The sequence below is a fragment of the Staurois parvus genome, unplaced genomic scaffold (genome assembly GCF_062004578.1).
Source record: "Staurois parvus isolate SC_StPar_1 unplaced genomic scaffold, SC_StPar_1.0 ptg000076l, whole genome shotgun sequence".
Classification (NCBI taxonomy): Eukaryota; Metazoa; Chordata; class Amphibia; order Anura; family Ranidae; genus Staurois; species Staurois parvus.
In genome coordinates this window covers 1,362,949-1,388,121 of record NW_028317872.1, presented here as the reverse complement: position 1 = coordinate 1,388,121, position 25,173 = coordinate 1,362,949, and the positions used below count along the sequence as shown (strand labels likewise).

Sequence of the window (25,173 nt, the reverse complement as noted above, 5' to 3'; positions counted from 1 at the left end):
GCGGGAAGGAAAGAGGGAGGGAAAGAAGAAGGGAAACAAAGAGAGAGGGAAAGAAGGAAATAAAGAAAGGGAAAGAAAGAGGGAAAGAAGGAAGAAGCAACAGAAAAAAGGAGGGAAAGAAAGAAGAAGCAACAGAAGAAAGGAGGGAAGGAAAGAGGGAAAGAAGGATAGAAGGAAAGAAGGAGGAAATAGGAAGAAAGAGAAAGAAGGATGAAGGGAAAGATAGAGGGAGGGAAAGAAAGAAGGAGTTAAAGAATAAAGGAGGGAAAGAAAGAAGGGGGGAAATAAGGATGAAGGAAAAGGAGGGAAAGAAAAAGAAAGAAAGAAGGGGGGAAATAAGGATGAAGGAAAAGGAGAGAGAAAGAAAGAGAGAGAGAGAGAAAGAAAAAGGGAGGGAAAGAAGGAAAGAAAAAGGGAGGGAAAGATAAAGGGAGGGAAAGAAAGGAGGGAAAAGAAAGAAGGAAGGAGGGAAAGAAGGAAAGACAGTAAAAAAGGAAAGAGGGAAAGAAATGAGGGAGAGAAGGAAGGAGGGAAGGAGAGAGAGAAGGAAGGAGGAAAAGAAGGAAGGAGGGAAAGAAGGAAGGAGGAAAAGAAGGAAGGTGGGAAAGGAGGGAAAGAAAAAGCGAAAGAAGGAAGGAGGGAAAGAAAGAGAGAAAGCAGGAAGCAGGGGAAAAAAGAAAGGAAGTAAAGAAAGGAGGGAGAGAAGGAAAGAGAAAAAGAAAGAAGGAGGGAGGGAAAGATGGAATGAAGAAAGGAAGGAGAGAAGGAAGTAGGAAGGAAATAAAGAGGGAGGGAAAATAGTAAGGAGAGAAGGAAGGAAGAGGGAAAGAAGGAAGGAGGGAAATAATGAAAGAGGGAAAGAAGAAAGGAGGGAAAGAAGGATGAAGGGAAATATAGAGGGAGAGAAAGAAAGAGGGAAGGAAGGAGGGAAAGAAGGAAGGAAGGAGGGAAAGATGGAAGGAGGGAGGGAAAAAAAGATGGCGGGATAGAAAGAGAGGGAAAGAATGAAGGAGGGAAAGAGGTAAAGAAGAAAGGAGGGAAAAAAGGAAAGGAAAGAAAGAAGGAGGGAAAGAAAAAGGGAAAGAAGGAAGTAGGGAAAGAAGGAAAGAAAGAAGGAGGGAAAGAAAAAAGGGAAAGAAGGAAGGAGGGGAAGGAGGAAAGAAAGAAGGAGGGAAAGAAAAAAGGGAAAGAAGGAAGTAGGGAAAGAAGGAAGGAGGAAAGAAGGAAAGAAAAAAGGAGGAAATGCAGGAAGGCGGGAAAGGAGGGAAAGAAAAATAGAAAGCAGGAAGCAGGGGAAAAAGAGAAAAAAAAGGAGGAAGAGAAGGACAGAGGAAATGAAAGAAGGAGGGAAACAAGGAAGGAGGGAAACAAGGAAGGAGGGAATGAAAGAAAGAGGGAAAGAAGGAAGGAAGGAGGGAATGAAAGAAAGAGGGAAAGAAGGAAGGAAGGAAGGAGGGAATGAAAGAGAGAGGGAAGGAAAGAGGGAAAGAAAGAAAAGAGGGAAAGAAGAAAAGAGGGAAAGAAGAAAGGAGGGAAAGAAAGAAGGAAAGAAAAAAGGAGGGAAACAAAGAAGGAAAGAAAAAAGGAGGGAAACAAAGAAGGAAAGAAGAAAGGAGGGAAAGAAGGAAGGAAAGAAAAAAAGGAGGGAAAGAAGGAAGGAAGGAAGGAGGGAAAGAAAATGAGATGGAAATAAGGAAGGAATGAAAAAGGGAGGGAGAGAAAAATGGAGGGAAAGAAAGAGGGAAAGAAGGAAGGCGGGAAAGAAAAAAGGAGGAAAAGAAGGAAGGCGGGAAGGAAAGAGGGAGGGAAAGAAGAAGGGAAACAAAGAGAGAGGGAACGAAGGAAATAAAGAAAGGGAAAGAAAGAGGGAAAGAAGGAAGAAGCAACAGAAAAAAGGAGGGAAAGAAAGAAGAAGCAACAGAAGAAAGGAGGGAAGGAAAGAGGGAAAGAAGGATAGAAGGAAGGATAGAAAAAAGAAAGGAGGGAAAGAAGGAAGGAGGAAATAGGAAGAAAGAGAAAGGAGGATGAAGGGCAAGATAGAGGGAGGGAAAGAAAGAAGGAGTTAAAGAATAAAGGAGGGAAAGAAAGAAGGGGGGAAATAAGGATGAAGGAAAAGGAGGGAAAGGAAAAGAAAGAAAGAGAAAGAAAGAAGGAAGGGGGGAAATAAGGATGAAGGAAAAGGAGAGAGAAAGAGAGAGAGAGAGAAAAAGGAAGGAAAGAAAGAGTGAAAGAAAAAGGGAGGGAAAGAAAGGAGGGAAAAGAAAGAAGGAAGGAGGGAAAGAAGGAAAGACAGTAAAAAAGGAAAGAGGGAAAGAAAGGAGGGAGAGAAGGAAGGAGGGAAGGAGAGAGAGAAGGAAGGAGGAAAAGAAGGAAGGATGAAAAGAAGGAAGGAGAAAAAGAAGGAAGGAGGGAAAGGAGGAAAAGAAGGAAGGTGGGAAAGAAGGAAGGAGGGAAAGAAGGAAGGAGGAAAAGAAGGAAGGTGGGAAAGGAGGGAAAGAAAAAGCAAAAGAAGGAAGGAGGGAAAGAAAGAGAGAAAGCAGGAAGCAGGGGAAAAAAGAAAGGAAGTAAAGAAAGGAGGGAGAGAAGGAAAGAGAAAAAGAAAGAAGGAAGGAGGGAGGGAAAGATGGAATGAAGAAAGGAAGGAGAGAAGGAAGTAGGAAGGAAAGAAAGAGGGAGGGAAAATAGTAAGGAGAGAAAGAAGGAAAAGGGAAAGAAGGAAGGAGGGAAATAATGAAAGAGGGAAAGAAGAAAGGAGGGAAAGAAGGATGAAGGGAAATATAGAGGGAGAGAAAGAAAGAGGGAAGGAAGGAGGGAAAGAAGGAAGGAGGGAGGGAAAAAAAGATGGCGGGATAGAAAGAGAGGGAAAGAATGAAGGAGGGAAAGAAAGAAGGAGAGAGAGAAGGAAGATGGAAAAGAAGGAAAGAAGGAAGTGGGGTAAGAAAAAAAGGGAAGGAAGGAGGGAAAGAAATAGGGAAAAAAGGAAGGCGGGAAAGAGGAAAAGAAAGAAGGAAAGAGGAATAGAAAGAGGGAAAGAAGGAAGGAAGAAAGCAGGAAGGCAGGAAAGAAGGAAAGAGGGAGGGAAAGAAGCAAAGAGGAAGGAAGGAAATAAGGATGGAAGGAAAGTAAGAAGGAAGGAAAGAGGGAAGGAGGGAAAGAAAGAAGGAGGGTGAGAGAAGAAAAGAGGGAGGAAAAGGAAGGGAAAAGGAAGGGAAAGAAGGATAGAGGGAAAAAAGTAAAGAGGGAAAGAAAAAAAGGAGGGAGAGAAGGAAAGAGGAAAAGAAAGAAGGAGGGAGAGAAGGAAGAAGGGAAAGAAAAAGAAATAAGTAGGGAAAGAAAGAGGGAAAGAAGTAAGGAGAAAAAGAGGGAAATAATGAATGAGGAAAAGAAAGGAGGGAAAGAAGGAAGGAAAGGAGGGAGAGAAGGAAAGAGGGAAAGAAGGATGGAAGGAAAAAAGGAAAGAGGGAGATAAGGAAGGTGGGAGATAAGGAAGGTGGGAAAGAAGAAAGGTGGGAAAGAAGAAAGGTGGGAAAGAAGGAAGGAGAGAAAGAAGGAAAGAGGGAAAAAATAGGGAAAATAAGGAGGGAAAGAAAGAGGGATAGAAGGAAGGAGGGATAGAAGGAAAGAGAAAAAGAAAGAAGGAAGGAAAGAAGTAAGGAGGGAAAGAAAGAGGGAAAAAGGAAGGAGGGAAAAAAAGAAAGATAGAAAGAAGGAGGGAAAGAAAGAAAGATGGGGGTCGTGGTCTGGTCCCAACCTAAGATGGCCACCTGATCCTGGAGCTCTAGAGCCTCGTGGTCTTGCTTCTACCATATAACCGGCATCTATCAGCCCCAGGATGGGTAAGAGCCAGCAGACCTCTTTCGCATCCCAGTCCCGCTCTCCTCGGGACCAGGACTCTCAGATAGGGAGGAACATTCCAGAGATATTCTGGACCCAGCAAAGGGACAGTATGGCGCCGTCAGGCCCCCCCCTCAGCAGCTGCCAATAAGCAGGGAACGATCTCCCTGTCACTTCACACAGCCAGTTAGTGATCATGATCATCACTGTGACATAGCCTGTGCTCATCCCTGCTCTGCAAGCTCTGATCATCCCAGCTCTGCAGCCCCTGCACAGTCCAGCTCCATAGCCTGTGATTATCCTAGCTCAGCCATCCGTGATCCCCCCAGCTCTGCATCCCATAATCCCCCCAGCTCTGCTACCCATGATCATTTCAACTCTGCAGTCTGTGACAGTCCCAACTCTGCAGCCCGTGATCATTCCAGCGCTGCAGCCCATAAGCAGTTCAGTTCTGTAGCTCGTGACCATTCTAACTCTGCAACCCGTCAGCATCCCAGCTCTGCAACCGGTGATCACCTTAGCTCCGCAATCTGTGGCCTTCCTAGCTCTGCAGCTCATAATCATCCCCGCTCTGCAGCCTGTGACCATTCATATCCTGCAGCCCGAGATCGGTCCTCCCCGGTGCACTCAGCATCTCCACTGAACTTGGCAGGTCTACAAGCGGTGGCAGCAGATATAAAATTCTCCGTTTATGTGGCTATCTCAGATCTCAGGGATGATTTACAAACAGTGGCCCTTAGACTCGATAATTAACAAAAAACCTCCTGCGCTTACATGGAATCCTACCCTTAGAACAAAGCTGCTGGCACTAAACTTATACCCAAAATAAGTAAATGAACAATATAAAATAAACAGTGCAGCGCTAAATGCAAAATAAGTATAAATGCGTGGTGCAATAAATCAAACACAATATACCCCTAAGGTATAAAACCAAAGTGATCAATAAGTAATTAATAGTGTCATACGTGTATATCCTTAAAGGGAATATTACATGCAAAAGTGACATATATAATCATAAATAATAAAGTGACAAAACACATAACAGTGCTCAAAAAAATGAACCAATCTTCAATTTCAAGAAAAGTCCAAACAATCAATAATAATAATACTAATGATGACGCAATGCTTGGTGCAAGTCTTCACACTTCACTCTTCATGCAATGTAATGTGCAGTGTGCGTGATTCACACGTGACAATCCTTTAACGGCTAAAATGCCCCCTCACCTCCTTACTTAAACCCCAAAGGGCCAGCACGCTTTAAGGATCACACGATCCTATCAGATTGGATTCCTCTCTGGGTATCGCTTTCCACCTCCAGCTTCCACCAGATTTAACAGCCAGCTCCTCCCAGGGTCATAATGGAATAAACACAGAGACCCTCCATAGTGCAACCAGTTTTATTCAGCCAAAAATCGATTGAAAAATAGAGTTCCACTCACATTACAGGACGAAACAATCCAGCCTCCTACCACATGCTATGGGTGTACTGCATGGGTACTTCATAGGGTGATCCAATATGGCCCCCACGCCGGAAATGACGTCACCGCGTTAGACGGAAGCTCCTCCCACGTACCGACGCATTGCGCCACGCTCAGCACGTGACTTCATCAGGGACCCTGATGGTTAATTTTTTTGAGCACTGTTATGTGTTTTGTCACTTTATACCTTAGACTCGATGATGTTAAGCAAGTCGCAGCCCGCCATGACACAGCCCCATGCCAGGTACAGCAAGTGACAGAATCCCATGCCATACACCTCAGTGAACTTCAGCACTATATGGAAGATCTTGACAACAGGGGGCGGCGACACAACCTCAGGGTAAGGGGAATACCCAAATCTGTAAAACCTTCTCGCTTAACACAAACAGTACTTTCAATTTTCAGTGATTTATTGGAGAGATCTAATGATGCCCCAATAGAATTTGAGCTCCTACATAGAGCCCTAAGACCCAGGCACAGAGACACAGATCCGCCCAGACATGCAGTTTGCTGCCTAGTGAACTTTCGCTTAAAAGAAGAAATCCTTAGACTAGCTAGAAATCGTAATCATATCTCCTTCCAGGGCACAGAAGTCAAAATCTTCCAAGATCTATCTAACATCACGCCCTCTACTGGACCTTTTACGGTCTAGAGCTATCACATACCGGTGGAAATTTCCATTCTGTCTTTCCGCAACAGCTCATGGCTGTAACGTTAACCTAAAAATACCAGAAGATCTAGAGCACTTTTGTACTGCCTTGGATTTACCACTTGGCGACCTGCCAGATTGGTACAGCAAGTTCCGCCTTCCCCCCATTAGGCGAGCTACCTCAATGGAAGATGTACAAGAACCTGGACGCTCGGATAATCAACGTCTCTCCCTCCGCTCCTCCCCACCACGGGACGATAGAGGTGCCCCCAGGAACGGAAGCCCCACGGCTCCACCGGCCCATCGCAGTGCCCGTCATTCTTCCTAAGACTGAGGAACCTAACTCTGCTGACTAGCGGAAGCATGATCCTTCTCCTTACTACCGTGATCTTGCTTCCCCTCTTCCTTTTCATTATGATCGGCCTCACTTGCTAAGATCCTGGATTGAATCTCTGTTTAGCCAGAATCTACTGCTGCCTTGACTCTCACTACTTAGTTTCACTATGCTAAAACATACTCATTGCAATTCTCCCGTGAAGATACCTACCAGTGGAGGACTTCCATCCCAGAAATTGGTCCTGTTATACTCCTCCAGATACTCCCACTTGGTCACCAAACTTGTCCTGCCATATCACAGCTGAACGATGCTTATCTGATCTTATCCGACCCAGCTCAGTGGCAACAAGATGTTCTTCCTTCTACTCATCTCCGTCATCTATGGGTGGGGTACAAAGTAACAGTATTGTAGAGGGTCCACAGGAACCCAAGAAGAAGATTATCTCCTCTGGGCTGCCTACGAACACCTTCTCCAATACACGAGCGGCACGTTTGTCTGAACTCATACTGGCTGCCCAAACTACACCGCAGCACACTATTATCTTTGGCTTTGTTCACTCATAGAGACCGACACTACCCCCATAATCTCTCTGATGCCAGGTGTCGTAACTAAGAGAACTGTGGAACCTGCTGACATGTATTACAGTACTGCAAATACATTTCCCTTTTCCTTGAATGATGCTTATATTTGCTCCGCTAAATCTCCACCCTATTTGTCCAACTTTTACCTCTCTCAACCTTTTATCGAGTGCTCTTAACCTTTGCTAGCTACCAACTTATTTACACTCATCATTACTTTCCCCCTCCACTGCCCCTCAATTTTTTTTTCTCTTCTTCTCTCTTTCTCTCCTTCTCCGTTCTCCTAATTCTATCTCATCCCTAGTTGCCACTCAAATGTATATACATGCATGCCAACAGTTCCAACCTTGAGTTATGTTACATGGCTTGCTGTTGTCATCTGACTTGTGATTTTTTTTTTGTATGTCTTTTTGAATATATTTGCACGTGTAAAGGTGTATATATGCTATATAGGCGAAACCTAAGAGGACGACGTGCCCCCACACTAATGGCTCCCAATGGAATTCTCCCTTCTCAGCTCGGATCAGTAACTCAGGGGTACATATCTCACAATCACCACTGCCTTACCTTAGCCCTCCCTTTATTTTTTTCTCTCTTATGCTGTTTTTTTACGCTACTTGACCATATCAAGGCTCGGATCCTCACCCCATTTAAGGTCACTTTCTACCACTCCCACACATGGCACATGCTGGTAGTCCATACCGACCTTCATCGGAACTTCTCCTTTTTGTGGCGGGTTAGTTGGTCTAGTCCCACTACTGATACCTAATCTCTTACTTTTTCCTCTATTTTTCTACCCCTCTGTAATGGAACCGGACCCCAAAAGCACTTGGGTATTTTCTGTTATACTGCAGCTTCCCTGTCCGAACACCATCCATGGACCACACCCGCTGATCATGCAGGAAAGTAGACAGCACCAGACTCTTCTTAAGACAGGCAGTCAACTCTTTTATTTTTACACAAAACACAAGATATATACACAGGGCGGGGAAACACAACCAGGAACAGGAAACACATCATCAGCCTGCCCCATCAGTTGGGAGGGCTACAGGAAACACATCATCAGCCTACCCCATCCAACCAAAACACAGAACAATGGGATGTAGCACATGGCAGATAACAATGGGCAACCATGTGGCAGGGAACAAAGGACAACACACCAATACACAATATACATTCACATTCACACCCTGTACCCCTTAACAGGCACAGGGTGGGTTAAACATAATGAAGGGAACATGAGCTCACACAGGGGTCCCCCCACCCCCAAAAGTCACTCCCGTCACACCCTCCTATCCCTCTCTCCTCCTCCCTCTAACCTCCCTCTCCTACTTTTTTTCCCTCTCCCCTCTACCCCCTCTTCCCCCTCCCATCACAGTTCTAAGCTTATTCGTGTCCCCTCACCCCTCTCCCCAGATCGCCGGGGGTGTGGCATACTTTCTCTGGAGAGAAGCTACAATTTACACCAATTGTTTTAATAACTCCGATCACACTATCTCACCCCGTAAAACTTCCCATCCCACAGCTGCCCTCAAACTGATTACCATGAATGCTAAAGGTCTCAATATACCCGAGAAATGCTCACAACTCTTGAGTATGCGAAGTATGAAAGTGGATCTCGTTTTCTTACCAGAAACACATTTTTGATCTAACGCGATACCTAAACTAGAAAATAGACACTATCCAGGGGTTTATCATGCGACTTCTCCTAATCTCCAGATCTAAAGGAGTCTCGATCCTCTTCTCTAAGAACTTACCGCTGACAGTCACTGACACCCTTGCAGATGATCAAGGACGCTATCTCTTCCTGAAAGATACGCTACGAAACAAACCAATTACCATAGCAAATGTCTACAACCCCAATCACTCGTCTTCTTTCTTCCTTCCAGAGCGGGATCCTGATTCTCAGAGGGGACTTCAATGTGCCTCTAGATCCCCTTCTAGACACCTCCACGGGCACATCCCACATACCTTACAAGGCTCTATGCCAAATTAAGCTCAGCCTCCAGGACCTTCTCTTACACGACGCGTGGCATTTCCTACATCCTAATGAGAAAGATTTTACATTCTTCTCGACTCCCCATAACAGATACTCTCACCTAGACTATTTTTTTTATCACACAACAAGACCTTCCCCTCTTATCATCGGTCCACATAGAACCGGTGGTACTTTCAGACCATAATCCAGTCTCTGTAGTCTTAACTCTCCCTGACAGTCCCCCAGTCACGTCTGTCTGGCATTTAGACATCTGTTAACGGATACTATTCGGGTAACCAAATTGCGCAAAAGCCTCTCTGAATATTTCTTAGCAAAGGACACTCCGGAAGCATCACCCCTGATACAATGGGAAGCGCACAAATTAGAGGGGAAACTCATTGCAATGGCCTCAGCAGTAAGGCGAGAGAAGAAGGCACGCCTAAAGGATTTATTCACTAAGCTTACTCTTCTAGAAACTACAGTAAACATAAATGCACACTTGCACGCAATGTTTTCCAGGAACTCTCTGACACGCGCGCTCTCATCCTTGAGGAAATGTGTTGTAACCTCTGAAAGAGATACACTTTATCACAAAAACTATTTTACTAACACGCAAACAAAAGCAGACATCTCCTGACTCAAGCATTAGGCTCTAAGAAGGCTAAAGTAACGGTTCATCAGCTTAGATTTCATCAAGGCCAATTACTGGAAAACAACGAAGACATCGCTCGAGAATTCAAAACATTTTATTCGGCCTTTTACAATTTCCAATCCACAGAAAAACCTCTGCTCTCTCCATCCTCCAGATCCACTCTTTTGCAAGAGTTCCTGGACAAACACTGTCCCAACTCTATCACTCCAGCTATTGCTGAAAAACTTGAGCGCCCAATTTCGCCCAAAAAATGGGACCTCGTGCTCCAACAACTCAAGCCTGGTAAAGGCCCAGGCCCTGATGGCCTCACTACCACCTACTATAAGACATTCTCAGATATAATTTCCTCTCCCTTTTTGAGGGTATTCAACTGTATATCTCCTTCTACGCCCCTTTCCACTGAAATGCTGACTGCCCATAGAACCGTCATTCCCAAACCAGGCAAAGACACGACCCAAGCTGCTCATTACAGTCTAATCTCGCTCCTAAACGTTGACATTAAGATTTTTGCCAAAATAATAGCCTCTTGTTTACTCCCCCTTCTCCCATCTCTTATTACCAGTAACCAAGTCTGCTTTATTCCCGGATGTGAAGCCAGAGACAATACTATCAAAGCCATCAATCTACACCACCTGCTGAATTCCTCGATTCAACAAGGTTTCTTTCTCTCTCTGGATGCGGAGAAAGCGTTTGACAGTATTGCATGGGATTATATACTGTAGAAAATGTTTTGCAGACTATGGGCTTTGGCACCCGTTTGTTGACCTTTTTACCTCAATAGTGAAAGAAGGAAGGAGGGAAAGAAAGAGGGAAAGAAAGAAGTAGGGAAAGAAGGAACAAGGGACAGAAGGAAAGAGATGAAGAAGGAAAGAGGGATAGAAGGAAGGTGGGAGGGAAAAATGGATAAAACGAAGGAAAGAGGGAAAGAAGCAAGGAAGGAGAGAAATAAGGAGGGAAAGAAGCAAGGAAGGAGAGAAAGAAAGATGGATGGTAAATAAAGGGAAAGAAAAATGGAAGGAAAGATAGAAGGAAGGAAATAAGGATGAGAGGGAAATAAAGAGGGAAAGAAGGAAAAGAAGGAAGGAAAATGGAGGGAAAAATGGAAGTAGAGAAAGAAAGAGGGAAAGGCGAAAAGGGGGGAAAAAAAGAGGGAAAGGAGAAAAAAAGGAAAAAAAAAGAGAAAAAGGGAAAACAAAGGAGGGGAAAAAAATGGAAAGAAGAAAGGAGGGAAAGAAGAAAGGAGGGAAAGAAGGAAAGAGGGCAAGAAAGAGGGGGGAAAAAGGCGGCAAAGAAGAAAGGAGGGAATGAAGAAAAGTGGGAAAGAAGGAAGGAGGGAAAGAAAAAGGGAAAGAAAGAAAGAAAGGGGGAAAGAAGGAACAAGGGAAAAAAAAGAGGGAAAGATGGAAGAGGGAAAGAAAGAGGTTACGAAGGAAAGAATGAGGGAAATAAGGAAAGAGGGATAGAAGGAAGGAGGGAGGGAAAGATGGAAAAAAAGAAATAAGGAGGGAAAGAAGGAAGGAAGGAGGGAAAGAAGGACGGAAGGAAAGAAGGAAGGAGGGAAAGAAGTAAAAAGGGAAAGAAGGAGGAAAAAAAAGATGGATAGCTGTCATGGTCCCCGCCCCACTGTGAATCCACATGCAGGCCACCTAGGTGTCTCTACGCGCCCCCCTCTCGGTGTCTCGGCAGGCACAGTGCGGCCCTGAGATTCCCGTGCTCTACACCTGTCAGAGGCAAAGGCCGCACTCCCTGTGCGCAGCCAGAGTGGGGGGGTGGGGCTTGCTGCCACAGCAATCCGACACCAGGGCAGCCATTGCCTGGCAACCTGGGAGCGTCCTGCTCCGGCGATAAAAGACCGGAGCAGGACCCGAGCAGAGAGATCTTTCCCTGGACGGGAGGAAAATAAAGAGGGAAAGAAGGAAGGAGGGAAAAAAGGAAGGTGGGAAAGAAGGAAGGAGGGAAAAAAAGAAGGTGGGAGAGAAGGAAGGAAAAAGAATGGAAAGAAGGAAGGAGGGAAAGAAAGAGGTAAAAGAGGAAAAAGGGAAAAAAGAGGGATAGAAGGAAGAAGAGAAGGAAAGAAAGAGGGAAAGAAAGATGGAAGAAAAGAAGGAAGGAGGGAAAGAAAGATGGAAGAAAAGAAGGAAGGAGGGAAAGAGGGAAGCAGGGAAAGAAGGAAGGAAAGAAAGATCAAGGGAAATAAGAAAGGAAAGAAGGAAGGAGGGAAAGAAAGAGGGAAAGAAGGAAGGAGGGAGAGATGGAAGGAATGAAAGAGAGAAGGAAGGAATGAAAGAAAGAAGGAGGGAAAGCAAGAGAGAAAGTGGGAGGTAATGAAAGAAGGAGGGAAAGAAAGAAGGAAAGAGGGAAAGAAGGGAAAAAGAGAAGGAGGGAACGAAGGAAGGAGTGAACGAAGAAAGGAGAGAAAGCAGGAAAGAGGGAAAGAAAGAGGTAAAGGAGGAAAGAGGGAAAGAAGGAAGGAAGGAGGGAAAGAAGGAAGGAAGGAAAGAAGGAGGGAAAGAAGGAAGGAGGGAAAGAAGGAGGGAAAGAAGGAAGGAGGGAAAGAAGGAAAGAGGGAAAGAAGGAAAGATAGAAAGAACAAGGGAAAGAAGGAATGAGGGAAAAAAGGATAGAGGGATAGAAGGAAGGAGGAAGGGAAAGATGGAAAAAAAGAAGGAAGTAGGGAAATAAAGATGGAGGGAAATAAGAAAGGAAAGAAATATGGAGGGAAATAAGGAAGGAGGGAAAAATGGAAGGTGGGAGAGAAGGAAGGAAGGAAAAAGGATGGAAAGAAGGAAGGAGGGAAAGAAAGAGGGAAAAGAGAAAAAAGGGAAAAAGAGAGATAAAAGGAAAGAGAAAGAAAGAGGGAAAGAAAGAAAGAAGGAGGGAAAGAAAGACGGAGGGACAGAAGGAAGGAAAGAAAGATGGAGGGAAATAAAGACAGGAGGGAAAGCAAGAGGGAAAGAAGGAAGGAGATAATGAAAGAAGGAGGGAAAGAAGTAAAAAAGGGATAAAAGGAAGAAGGGAAAGAAAGGAGGAGGAAATGAAGGAAGGAGGGAAAGAAGGAAAGAGGGAAGGAAGGAAATGAAGGAGGGAAAGATGGAAGGAAAGAAAGAGGGAAAGGAGGAAGGAGGGAAAGAAAGAGGGAAAGAAGGAAGGAGGGAAAGAAAGTGTGAGGAAAAGAAATACAGAAGGAAAGAAAGAGGGAGGGAAAGAAGAGGAAAAGATAGAAGGAGGGAAAGAGGGAAGGAAAGAGGGAAAGAAAGGGAGGGACAGAAAGAGGAAAAGAAGGAAAGAGGGAAAGAAGGGAAGATACCACCGAACCATAGCGGCTCGTCGACCAGGCGCCCTTGGCCTCTACTGCCTCCTGCTCTTCACCCAGCTGAAGACATTTTGTATCCTTGAACTAGCCCTTGTGGACCTTTTTTTTTTTTTGGGAAAATCCATTTTTTTTCCTTTTTCCCACCGGTTGATAACGCTCTTGTTTACATTCTTCCCTCTCTTCATTTTGGAAAGGTTTTTATGCCTCCACAACCTGCCTAGTTTCCCATGTTAACAGTTTTCTGTTCTTCATCTACCTGGGTCACACGTGCTTCCACCACAACACTAAGTCCATGTTGGACTTCATTGTCAGTGTGTGTTGCCCGGAATTGAGGTCTCCTAGCCACTCCGGTTATTTAATTCCCTACCTTGCTTATGGGATCCTAATATTGTACACTTGTTCTTATGCTGGCGTCCCCGCGCACCTGTGCACTCGCCTCTAGCCCCAGTAGTATTGTTGTTTTAATACTGCTTGGGCTACTCCTGCTCCCTGAGTCACCCCACACTGGGGGACTTCAGGGATCACATACTGGGTCAAAATGGCCCTACCTACCCTCCCTCTGACACCACAACCTAAACTTATTTTATTCCCTCCTCCCCCAAATGACCCCTTAACTCCACTCCTCCACCTCCACTACTCTACCCCCCCTCCCGAGACTAACGGACTCCCACCCAACTGAGGACTTATTACTATCTATTACTCTATCCACTCCTCCCATGGGTTCCCTGAACATTCTCACCCTGAACGTTCAGGGCCTAAATGTACCACAGAAACGCAATAAAGTCTTTAGCTCATTTGCGTATTACAAAGTTCACATAGTATGTCTACAAGCGACACACTTCACTCCCACATCTACCCCCAAATTCATTGGCCCCCGCTACCCACAAGTTTACACCGCCATTGCCGCCTCCAAACGTAGAGGCGTACTTATTGCCTTCCACCGTACAAACCCCTTTACACCACACATCGAGATAAAAGACCCTGAAGGGTGGTATCTCTTACTAACAGGGCTACTACTAGATGACTAGCTCTAGATCTCCTCCTCACGGACCAGGCAGAACTGTCACTTCATAGATCTCGACACAAATACTATACAAAAGCAAACAAACCTGACACATTTCTGGCCCTCTCACACCGTAGACTTGATCAAATCACCAAGCCCATCAGATTACGTATTTCTCTGGGGAACTTCACTAGAAACCCTGAACGCATCCTCAAGTCTTCCATAAACATCTTTCACAACTCTACTCTCCCCCTGCACCTCTTGGCCCATCCCACGCAGAAACCGTCTTGGCCCCTCTCTCTCTGCTGAAGCTCTCTGACCACCAACTAACAGCCCTAGAAAAATGAATTACTTCAATTGAAACTCTAAACGCCATCAAAAATCTGAAAATACGCAAATGCCCAGGTCCGGATGGCTTCTACGCAACCTATTATAAAAAATTTGCTTATCTTCTCTCCCCTATTTTAACAAATGCCTTTAATGCAATCCTCTCGGGTCATGTATTCAACTCCGAAATTGTAATGGCTAACATTTCCATGATCCCGAAACCAAACTCTTTCCCTCCCTCTTTCTTTCCTTCTGTATTTCTTTTCCTCACACTTTCTTTCCCTCCTTCCTTCTTTCCCTCTTTCTTTCCCTCCTTCCTCCTTTCAAACTACAGGCCAATCTCACTCCTCAACATAGACATTAAACTTTTGGCAAAAATCCACCCGTCCTAATTCTTGCATAGGATCCCTAATCCACAATGACCAAGTTGGTTTTATCCCTACCAGACAATCTGGGGACAACGTCAGACGCGCAGCTCTCCTTGCTCATATAGCCCGAACCCGCAACATCCCCGTTTGCTTCCTGTTCTTAGACATCAGAAAAGCTTTTGATACAGTCTCGTGGCCATACCTCGACTATATACTGCACCGTTGGGGCTTTGGCCCCCACTTTCTACCATGGATTTTTTCTCTATATTGCGAACCTTCGGCTAGAATTCGGTACATGGGACATAGATCAGCCCGGTTCCCAATCTCCCGCGGAACCCAGCAAGGCTGCCCTTTATCTCCCTTACTCTTTGCCCTAGCCATAGAGCCACTAGCCCTTTTGATCAGAGCTAGCCCGGATGTTTGCAGACTCGAGATAGGCGGTTCCCACCACAAATTATGCCTCTTCACAGACGACCTCCTCCCCTACTCTCCTTCGGCTTCTAGAGAAGATCGGCTCTATCTCTGGCCTCCAGATTAACCCCCAGAAATCGGTCATACTCAATATATCCCTTTCCCCACAAGATCAAGCCCACCTGAAACAGATCCTCCCATTCTCCTGGACACAGTTTTCTATCCCATTTCTTGGCATAAAGTTTACCTCTAACCTCTCGGATCTCTTTTCGGCTAAGTACGCGCCTGTCAGAGCCTGGGATTGAACTTGGTCCTTCTGCAGTGAGAGGCAATGTCTCTTCTCACTGAGCTATCTGAAATGCTGGACAGCTACCTTGACAATTCTTGGATAATCCTGCCTTGTGCCTTGATTACTCTTGAACCTTGAACTCCTTGCTCCTCCCATGAACTTCCTTATAAAAGCCATGTCCATGCACTTCCTCCTTGCCAGATTATTGTGCCTTTCCAGCCAATATCCTGCTACTGTTCCTGCTGCTGTCTACACCTCCGCTACTGACCTTTGACTTGTTCCTGACCACGATTTCGTCTCATCCTAATGTACTACGATTGATCTGCTACCATTGGTGACCGACCCTTGGCTTGTGACTGACTCTGCTTTCGTCTGATCCCTAACCTGTTGATCCGCTATTGGTTCCCAGTCTGCTCATTCCCTGGTGGGGTGATCCTGAGATCTGCGACCTGGTATTAACACGCAGCCCAATCCATCTCCACCATTAGGAGCTCTGGTGAATACCGGTTAATACTTAGACCCCGCACCTCAGGTGAGCCTGCGTCATTCCCAGGGGGATCCGCTGGTGTACCTATACTGCTGGTTTCAGGTAAGCCTTTTACTGCTATAGCAACTGGTCTCTGAACCTGACCTTATATCGTGACAGCGCCTATGCTGACCCATCTCGCCGCCCTCATGACCAAATGGTCCTCCCTACCTCTAGCCTGGCTGTGCAGGATTTCTGTCATGAAGATGTCGATACATCCCAAAATACTATATCTATTCAGAGTCCTTCCTTTCCCAGTACCTGCACACTACCTCCGCATCCTACAGCGTCATGTTTACTCCTATGTCTGGGGCCCCGTTTGCCCCCACATTCCCCGTTCCACTTTGCATCAATCAAAACTTAAAGGCGGCCTTGGCCTTCCAGATATCAGTAAATACTACCAAGCGGCACACCTTGCACAGCTGTCTAAATACCATGCTACCCATGAAATTCCCCAATGGGTCGTACTTGAATCCATAGTGTCTTGGAAATTCGCTTTAACGAATTTCTCCTTACCGTGAGTACTTGCAGTTGGATGCGCAGAAATCCCCCATAAAGCTGTGCGAATCTCGCTTACCACGACTGCAGCTAAATTACACGATTCCTGCCCATCCAAATTGGTTAGCTTATGTTGAAATGTGGGGAATTAGAGCTCTGTTACCCCAGAATGATCACACGACACTCTAAGGCTAGTGTTGCAAACCACATAAGGGCCGGTTTCAGACTCAGCCCCTGGTTTTATTAAAAATACACACATGCCCCCCACATGAATAAAGTCAATCTCCTCCCACCGAACAATGCAATGGGGAGTGCCTATACACAGGATGTACATTCCGATTGGAGCATAGTCTTTCCTATTATCTATCACTGGTCCTCCCCCATGAGCCTTCTGAGGTCAGCAGACTTCCTCCCCTTCCCCCCCCATGAGCCATCTGAGGTCATATTTCCCAGCTCCTAGCAGTATGTCCATTCTCTGTAAAAGCATCCCCTAGAAATATCAGTCTGTACCTGGATGGGCCCGATACGATCTTTATTAAAACACATCCATCCAAGATACAGTTCAGGTCAGTAATGGGTTGTAAGATATGCATAAGCCTACACGCGGAGTTCACACCGCTTGGCGCCTTGCGTTATGAAGCCCATGTGGTACTATGCTGCTGATATGTAGATACAGGCCCGCGGTCTACTGCCAGCGGCATTCGCATCGAATGCCGTGGTGGTATACACGCCGGTCTATAAGCGCAGATCCGCCATCTCATCCATTACCGAGCTGAGTACTGTAATACATACATTGTACATGCGCATGGCCCAATTGCAGCCTTCACAGCTTTAATTAAGCCACACGAGAGACATATGAATAACACTCATATATGACACATTTAAAGTTCGACCAACAATACAAAATTTCCATGACATTCCCTCCTGTTTTATCATATTCTCCTCGTGTCCCTTCTTGATCTTCTTCCGCTTGATGGGTGTAGTCTCAAAACCTCAAAGAGTTCCTGTAGTTGTCCCTGAGAATAAAGCTCCACGGGGTACCTGAAACAACAAGACCCGACGCAAACTCGACGCAAACAGGCTTGATTGAAGCGATGATCCTCGAGCGTTGGAACCTTCACTACAGGAAGGCTCTTGCAAAAACCACAAACAGACTTGTGGTATGAATAAGGCTTGTGATCCCACGGTGGTCTGGGGAGATCCAGCAGCAGATTCTCAAATTGCCCCTGCAGACGGGGCCACACAAGGCTGGTCTCGACCCAGGCAGTTTTCCAAATCGCAGACACAAACCATGATGAGGCTTGAAGCTTGCTTGGAGGTCTTGGAGAATGTGGTCTTCAGGGAGATAAATCAGAGGGAAGCCAGGACGTAATCTGTAGAGAAGGTGGTTGGTTGGTGAGGTCTTCCTCCGATCAGTGGTTGGAGTGGGATCCCAGGAGCGGGCATGGAGATGTGGTCGTCTGCCCGAGCTTGGCTTACACGGTCGATGAGGCAACAGGAACATCTCACCGCGGCATATAAAAGGCAGATGAAAAAGAGAAGCATCAGGACATACACTCCCACTTCCTTCAACCAAGATCCGATAGAGAACAGGAAATCTCCCAATCCTCCCAAACCCTTGAACGGATTTTCCCTGTAGTTCACTAACTTTGTCCATATGGGCCTGGACCTTGTCATCGGTGTCTTCTATCCAAGTACAACAATCCTCTCCGATGAACTCACAGAACCCCCCTTTGGCGGCTAAAAGGTAATCAAGGGCCATCTTCTCCTGAAGCACTAAAATTCCCATCTGCCGTTGTTCTTGGGCAATTTCTCTGACAGCCTCTACGGTCTCGTTAAACATACTATCCACGATGACAGAAAAATTGTTCAGGCGCTTCTGAAGTTCTATTCCCCAACCTGTCCATGAGGGGAACCAAGCCCATGCTTGGTCGCCCTCAGAGAACAGCTCCCTGCGAACTCTCCCTGCCATCCTTACCTTCTTGTGGACCATCAACTCTTCATGATCCATCACTACATAGGATGCTGGGACTAGCTTTATGAGGGCACACGAACCTTTCGTGTTCTGGGGAAATGTTCTATAGGCTGCCGAACCACACAGAAAATAGTATGGACCTGTCAGAGCAGAGCAGGAAGAGTTCCTCGTTCGGCCTCTGGCACTGAGCAACAGTTGCACAGACTGGGGGATTGCTCCCTCAGTCTGCACATCACATCCGTCCTTCCAACACACGTGGTCTGTTCGGTCAGTGTGGTTACTCAGAAGGGAAGTCTGGTTAGTCAGATTGACAGTTATACCTCCCTCGCAGGTGGTAGTCCCAACAAACTTGTTACCTGTGCCAAAGCTGATGTTAAAGCACACCTGAGGGCTGCCTAGCTGTCCAGTTACCCATAATGGACTGACGAGGGTCCTACAGGAGCTAGAGCTAATATTGGTGCTAAAACTGATGTTACCTGCTAAAAATGTGTCATTAAGTTCTACCGACAAATGTCTACGTGGGGGCTGACCAGGGGTCCCTTGCTTTTTCATGCCGAAGCGGATGTCATATAGGGCATGAACAGCGGCCATTGCGGACATGTGATGACTGGGTGGGGGCTTAGAGCATATCCAACAGTTGGTTTTGTTGGCGGTTCTGGCTAAACGCAGGTGCATTTTAAATAAAAGGTTGGGGTATCTGCCGTCTTTTCCTCCGTTCACACACATGTAAGACATACAAACATAAAGAAAAAGGAAAATGACACCCCTCATTCTCTGGTGTAGCTGAAAAGCTTCTTGCAGTGGCTTGCGTGCACCCAGTTGTCTCGTCCCTCGAGCTTGAGTGAGGTAGGTGTTGTCAGCTGGACTTGGTATGGTCCGGCGAACCGTGGCTCGAGGCCGGTTCTTTGATGTTTCTTTAGGACGACCCAATCACCTGGCTCAATAGAAAGAACACCTGTTATTGCATTTGGATCGGGGAGCGATTCGCGAACCCGATGGTGTATCTTCTGCAGCTCCCGTTGCAGAGATTGCACATAACCTGTAAGCTGTGAATGCAAAGACGACAACTGTTGAGGAAAGTACAACCCTGTTTTGGGAGGTCCCCCAAACAATACCTCGTAGGGTGACAGCCCATGTGGTTGCTGAGGGGCATTCAGGATGGAATAGGGGGCAATGGGGGGACACTCAGGCCAAGGTTTTTGGGTATCGGAAGACGTTCAACCTTACCGCTACTCTCGGGGTGATATGGGGTGTGTCGCCGCTGACTCCAGTTCCACCAAAGAAATGCAGTCGTGTCCTTTGGAAGAGAGGTTAGTAGTGGACAAAGAAGACATGTTAGCAGAAGAGGTGTTAGTATTGTTAGTCGTGTTGCAAAATTCAGCACTGTCATTGCTGTCCCCCCCCTTCTCATCTTCCAATACAGGAAGAAGAGAAGCTGGGTTAAGAATAGTGCATCGTTTGATAGTGAGGTTAGTAGGGGTTAGGAGGGCTTTCCCCTGAGAGGGGTACCTTGCCTTGGATGTCCTGTTTTCGCAAGACCGTTCTTGCTGCACTGGTGTCGGTGAGGCAAGGGAGGGGATATTTTAATTCCTCTAGAAAAAGATGGATCTGGGCCGACACCGATTTGTCAACTTCCTATGAGAATTCATAGGAGTTACTTACCATGTGGTCACAGGGGCGGAGGACTCATCAGGAATGAACTGCCACCGACCTTTAGGTAATTGGGGACAGCTCCTCCTCATGTGCCCCGTTTGGTGGCACTGGAAGCACCTGGGTGGGGGCCTATCCTTCCTGTGACCCAGATCCCTTGGTTTTTCGTGTGGGGTCTGGGACATAAGAACTTTGGCCTTGTCCTGTTTTCTTCTATCCATTTCCCTCTCTATTGCCGCAAGAGTGGAAAGGATAGCAGGGATAGACATCTCATTATATTCGGGTCGGGCCAGAACCAGCCTTTCCCGAATTTTAATATTGATGCCTTCCAAAAATTTGGCCCGCAACAGAATGTGCGTCGCGGTCACCTTTACCCCTTCAGTTGGAGCATCAGGTCCAACTTCCAGATCCGCATCCAGTGCCGTCTGCTTGAGACGGTGCCAGAAGCAGGCGCTTTCCTCATTAGGACCCTGGGTGAGCTTCATCATGTCCGTAGTAGAGGTAGCACCATACATTTCTGGAAGCTTTGCCTTTAGCTGTGTACAGAACTCTTTGCCCCCTGAAGTCATCTCCTCATGCGTGGTTATAGAGCACCCTGCAATCACTGTACTGGCCACTTCCATGCCCACCTTCGCCCCCAGGATCTGTGCACAATCTGACCCACTCATACCATAGCTGAACTGGTTTTGTCCAAACATTCGAGCAAATCCTCTCGGATTGACTCGATAGTCCGGGAGCTCAGCCAGAATAGTGCGGATCTCTGCCGGGGTGAAGGGGACATGCCAAACTACCCGTTCCCCTAAAGTCCGTTCCCCCTGTGCATTGGGAGGACCTTCAAATTGCTGCACTCTGACTGGATAGGCCTCGGTCCGGGAAGAGTGCAAGGGCTGACCCAGCTTCATCGGTGGGCTTAGATTAACCACCTCGCTTACTGCACCTTCAGGTTTGAGGTCCCTCAGATCAGGGTATAGCTGGGGGGCAGGGGTCTGATCAGTGGTTCGTAGCGCTTTGATGCAATCCGCCCTGTTTCTTAACCGGGTGTCTATTCCCCTTGATTCACAGATAGTCTGCAAATCGGTTGTTGAGAAGGCTTCATAGTTGGAAACAGAAGGAGCTGGGGTGAAGCAGGGAGAAGGGAGAGGTAGAGGTAGAGGCTGAGGCATAGATACAGAAGACACGGAAGGTACATCAAGAGTGACATCACTAGCAGAAGAGAAAGGTGCAGTTATACTTATCTCAGCCACTGTTGGTTGTTGGGGAACCCCAGCAGACCCTGATCCTGCCTGCCTTAGTAGAGTCAGCCCTGAAAGAGCTTCCTCCACCTCTGACACTGGATCCTCCTGTTTTATTCCCTCTGGAGGCCAGGTATACATCACCTGGTTCTTCCGGACAGACACCAGTTTATGTATGCCCTGCCTCCCTAATTGGATTGACCTGTGAAGCCATAGCTGTGCGATCTCTAGTTCTGACGCCTGCATCCGTGGTCCAAATTCAGAGATGAATTTTTCCCACCTCCATGCGTCAAATGTACCTTCCCGGGGAATTTCCCATCTGGTACCCTTCGACCATTTATTCCACCTTTTGAGGGGTTCTGTAGACTTCCCCCCCAAACTCACCTTCATCAGTTGTGCAGCTGTCCTTACCCTGAAGAGGGCTGCTTCCCCCTCTCTCTTCATGGACTGACTACTGCCCATCGTGACTAGTCACTGGTATATATCCCGCGTCCGGGTACCTGTTTACCCCCTGGAGCACTCGGTGGGATCCTACCGAGAGGCCTGATTCCACCACTTTCCCAGCACAGCGTAATTTATGTGATACTTATCGATCACCCGAAGCGCATCAAGTGGCGGTCAGACTGAGAGCACACCTCCCACTCCCACAGCGCAATTTATGTGATCCTGACCACCCGAAGTGTTTGTGGTAACCAGGCTAAGTGTTATACTTCCCTGGACCGCCCACTCGCACAGCGTAATTTATGTGGTTCTCATCACTCACTGTGTTTGGCAGGCCACACCGCACAATGATGAAAGTGGCTTTTCTCTCCCTGCACACAGTAGCTAACACAAGTCAAAACAAAAAGAGGGGTTCTTAGATGTTACTTAGGGGTCACTGGTTGGCCGGAAACCTGCTAACTGACCTTTAGGAAATTTGTGTAAAGAAAAAACTTTCCTAATACACACAGAAAAACCCCTTTTCAACCTAAAAAACCGTTAAAAAGGACAAAGTGGATCCTTATGAAAAACACGGGACGTTTCACAGTAAAACAATTACACAGAGGTAAACCGAAAAACTGCGCCAAAAGTAACCTTGTTGCTGACGCAAAAATCACTCATACCAGCACCGCTAAACGATCTGCGTTACACACGCAATCTTCACTGCAACCACCTAGAACCGTTTACACAAAAAGTCTGCTGGACGTGTAACACGTGACACAGCAGCTTAAAACAAACCCGCTTTACAATAAGGAACTACTTTTAACAAGAAAAACACAAGAAAAACATAATCACTATACAAGAAATCTATGTGCAAATACCCAGACTTCACCGCGCTCACTAAATGTGGAACACGTGAGGGGAAAACTTGCTTAACACACTTTAAATTGGCTGGCAATACGCAAATTTAAAGCTAAAAGCAAACAACTTAAACTGTAAAAAATTTGGATTAAAAACACAATATGGGTCAAATGCATATAGAAAGCTGCATACACATTGCATAGAGATTACTGCACATGTGGTATTCAACAAAATGGCCACCAACAGGGAAAGCACATGGTAGCCAACAAAATGGCCACCAAACAAAAGGAGTACATGTGGTTAGTCAAGAAAATGACCCCCCACAGAGGAGCACATGGTAGATACTAGAATGGCCCCCCACAGGGAAGCACATGGTAGATACTAGAATGGACCCCCACAGGGAAGCACATGGTAGCAACTAGCCTCAAAATTGCCTCTAACCTCTTACATGAAACAGACTTTTTGACAGAACATACACTGGACAATTACACAACAATATACAGCACACATACAACACAATTTGGGCACAATCACAGAACGGACATAAAACACCAACATATCACACTAACATGCACATGTAACAGAAAGGACCCCCTGCTGCATGCTTGCTGGGAGCAGTAGTACCACAAAACATTGCACAGATTACATACAAAGATCTTACAACAGTTAACAATTAACCTAAGCCTTTCAGCACTGTAATACGTGGAGGGGGGTAAAGCAATCATCACAGTACCTACAACCCGCAAATACTTACCTAAACATGCAACAACTTTTACCCACTAAAACATATACCCGTTTAATTTTTTGGTTGGAAGATTTTTAAACTTGACCAAATCCAGCCAACCAAACCCACCCCTCTGCTGCTCTCAGCAGAGAAAACCCTCGTCTTTCACCCACAGATCAAGAGTTTAGGACAAAAAACGAGGTCCTTGCTAAGCGGTAATTCTTGTTAGCTAACAGAGAGCGAAATCAGCCATACGAACGCGCAAAAAGCGATCCTCTTAATGGCAGAGAGACCTGAAATGTGCCGGCATACTTTTTGCTAGTTCATGATGGCCCACTCCCCCCTCGTGCTTGGTTAGCTATGCAAGAATACGCGTTAGTATCCACCAGGCTCGCCAAACTGTCTTGGAAATTCGCTTTAACGAATTTCTCCTTACCGTGAGTACTTGCAGTTGGATGCGCAGAAATCCCCCATAAAGCTGTGCGAATCTCGCTTACCACGACTGCAGCTAAATTACACGATTCCTGCCCATCCAAATTGGTTAGCTTCTGTTGAAATGTGGGGAATTAGAGCTCTGTTACCCCAGAATGATCACACGACACTCTAAGGCTAGTGTTGCAAACCACATAAGGGCCGGTTTCAGACTCAGCCCCTGGTTTTATTAAAAATACACACATGCCCCCCACATGAATAAAGTCAATCCCCTCCCACCGAACAATGCAATGGGGAGTGCCTATACACAGGATGTACATTCCGATTGGAGCATAGTCTTTCCTATTATCTATCACTGGTCCTCCCCCATGAGCCTTCTGAGGTCAGCAGACTTCCTCCCCTTCCCCCCCATGAGCCATCTGAGGTCATATTTCCCAGCTCCTAGCAGTATGTCCATTCTCTGTAAAAGCATCCCCTAGAAATATCAGTCTGTACCTGGATGGGCCCGATACGATCTTTATTAAAACACATCCATCCAAGTTACAGTTCAGGTCAGTAATGGGTTGTAAGATATGCATAAGCCTACACGCGGAGTTCACACCGCTTGGCGCCTTGCGTTATGAAGCCCATGTGGTACTATGCTGCTGATATGTGAATACAGGCCCGCGGTCTACTGCCAGCGGCATTCGCATCGAATGCTGTGGTGGTATACACGCCGGTCTATAAGCGCAGATCCGCCATCTCATCCATTACCGAGCTGAGTACTGTAATACATACATTGTACATGCGCATGGCCCAATTGCAGCCTTCACAGCTTTAATTAAGCCACACGAGAGACATATGAATAACACTCATATATGACACATTTAAAGTTCGACCAACAATACAAAATTTCCATGACAATAGAATGTGACCCTCTCTCAACTGCTAATCTCCTATGGCTAAGACCAGCTGATCATCGCCCACAATTAAACCCTATCACATCCCACTACGTTTCACTATGGGACAAACTGTAAACACGATATCTCTTACAATCGCCGCATAACTCCTTAAATAATAATAAACGAGCACTGGATAGAATAAATAAAGCCTCTAGCATAAAAGGGAAAACCTCTACAAACCTTTCCTTAGAATCATAAAATGTATATATGCAGCGCTAATGATAAATAGATATTATATAAAACATGAATAATGTGAAAACAGTATCAGCAATAAATCATATAAAATTGCACTCTGTGGAGCTAAAATGAAAGATAGTATATGGATATTATATAAAAAAGCAGCATAAATAATCAATCATATGAATTTGCGCTCTATGGCGCTAAAAACAATAACATGTGAGAACGTCCAGACTTGACGTCATAAGTGATGTAAAAAAAATTCAAAGTTCAATAGCAGCAAAATGGTGAAAATCCGTGACCGTGGTGTCTAAAAGGATGAGTGTAGATTGCACTAACCAGAAAGCGCAAACTTATGTGCATTTGAGTAAATCAAGACCAACTCCTGGTCATCTGCATCTGGAAACTGGAACAATGGGGGTCATCTGGCAAGAGTCAGCTAGGCAGATAGCACACCATAGGAATATCCAGGCTCAAGAGATACAGTCTCCAAGCAGCAGAGAGAACCAAACATGCAGGT

The 25,173-nt window shown here is 46.1% G+C and overlaps 1 protein-coding gene and 1 long non-coding RNA gene across 3 annotated transcripts in view; one reads left to right on the top strand and one right to left on the bottom strand.

Moving 5' to 3' along the window:
- The first annotated feature begins 3,715 nt into the window (after positions 1 to 3,715).
- Positions 3,716 to 25,173, top strand: part of LOC149469305 (uncharacterized) — a 36,887-nt gene continuing 15,429 nt past the window's right edge. Inside the window, exon 1 of the long non-coding RNA XR_016311617.1 lies at positions 3,716 to 3,836. This is a non-coding gene — a long non-coding RNA (uncharacterized LOC149469305). The remainder of the gene's footprint in view (positions 3,837 to 25,173) is intronic.
- LOC149469302 (uncharacterized) overlaps positions 16,434 to 25,173 on the bottom strand; it is a 56,889-nt gene continuing 48,149 nt past the window's right edge. For both annotated transcript variants that reach the window (XM_089669423.1, XM_089669424.1), the window contains one exon: positions 16,434 to 19,150. In XM_089669423.1, the coding sequence (XP_089525549.1) occupies positions 17,362 to 18,987 (1,626 nt within the window). In that variant the 5' untranslated portion in view covers positions 18,988 to 19,150 and the 3' untranslated portion in view covers positions 16,434 to 17,361. The remainder of the gene's footprint in view (positions 19,151 to 25,173) is intronic.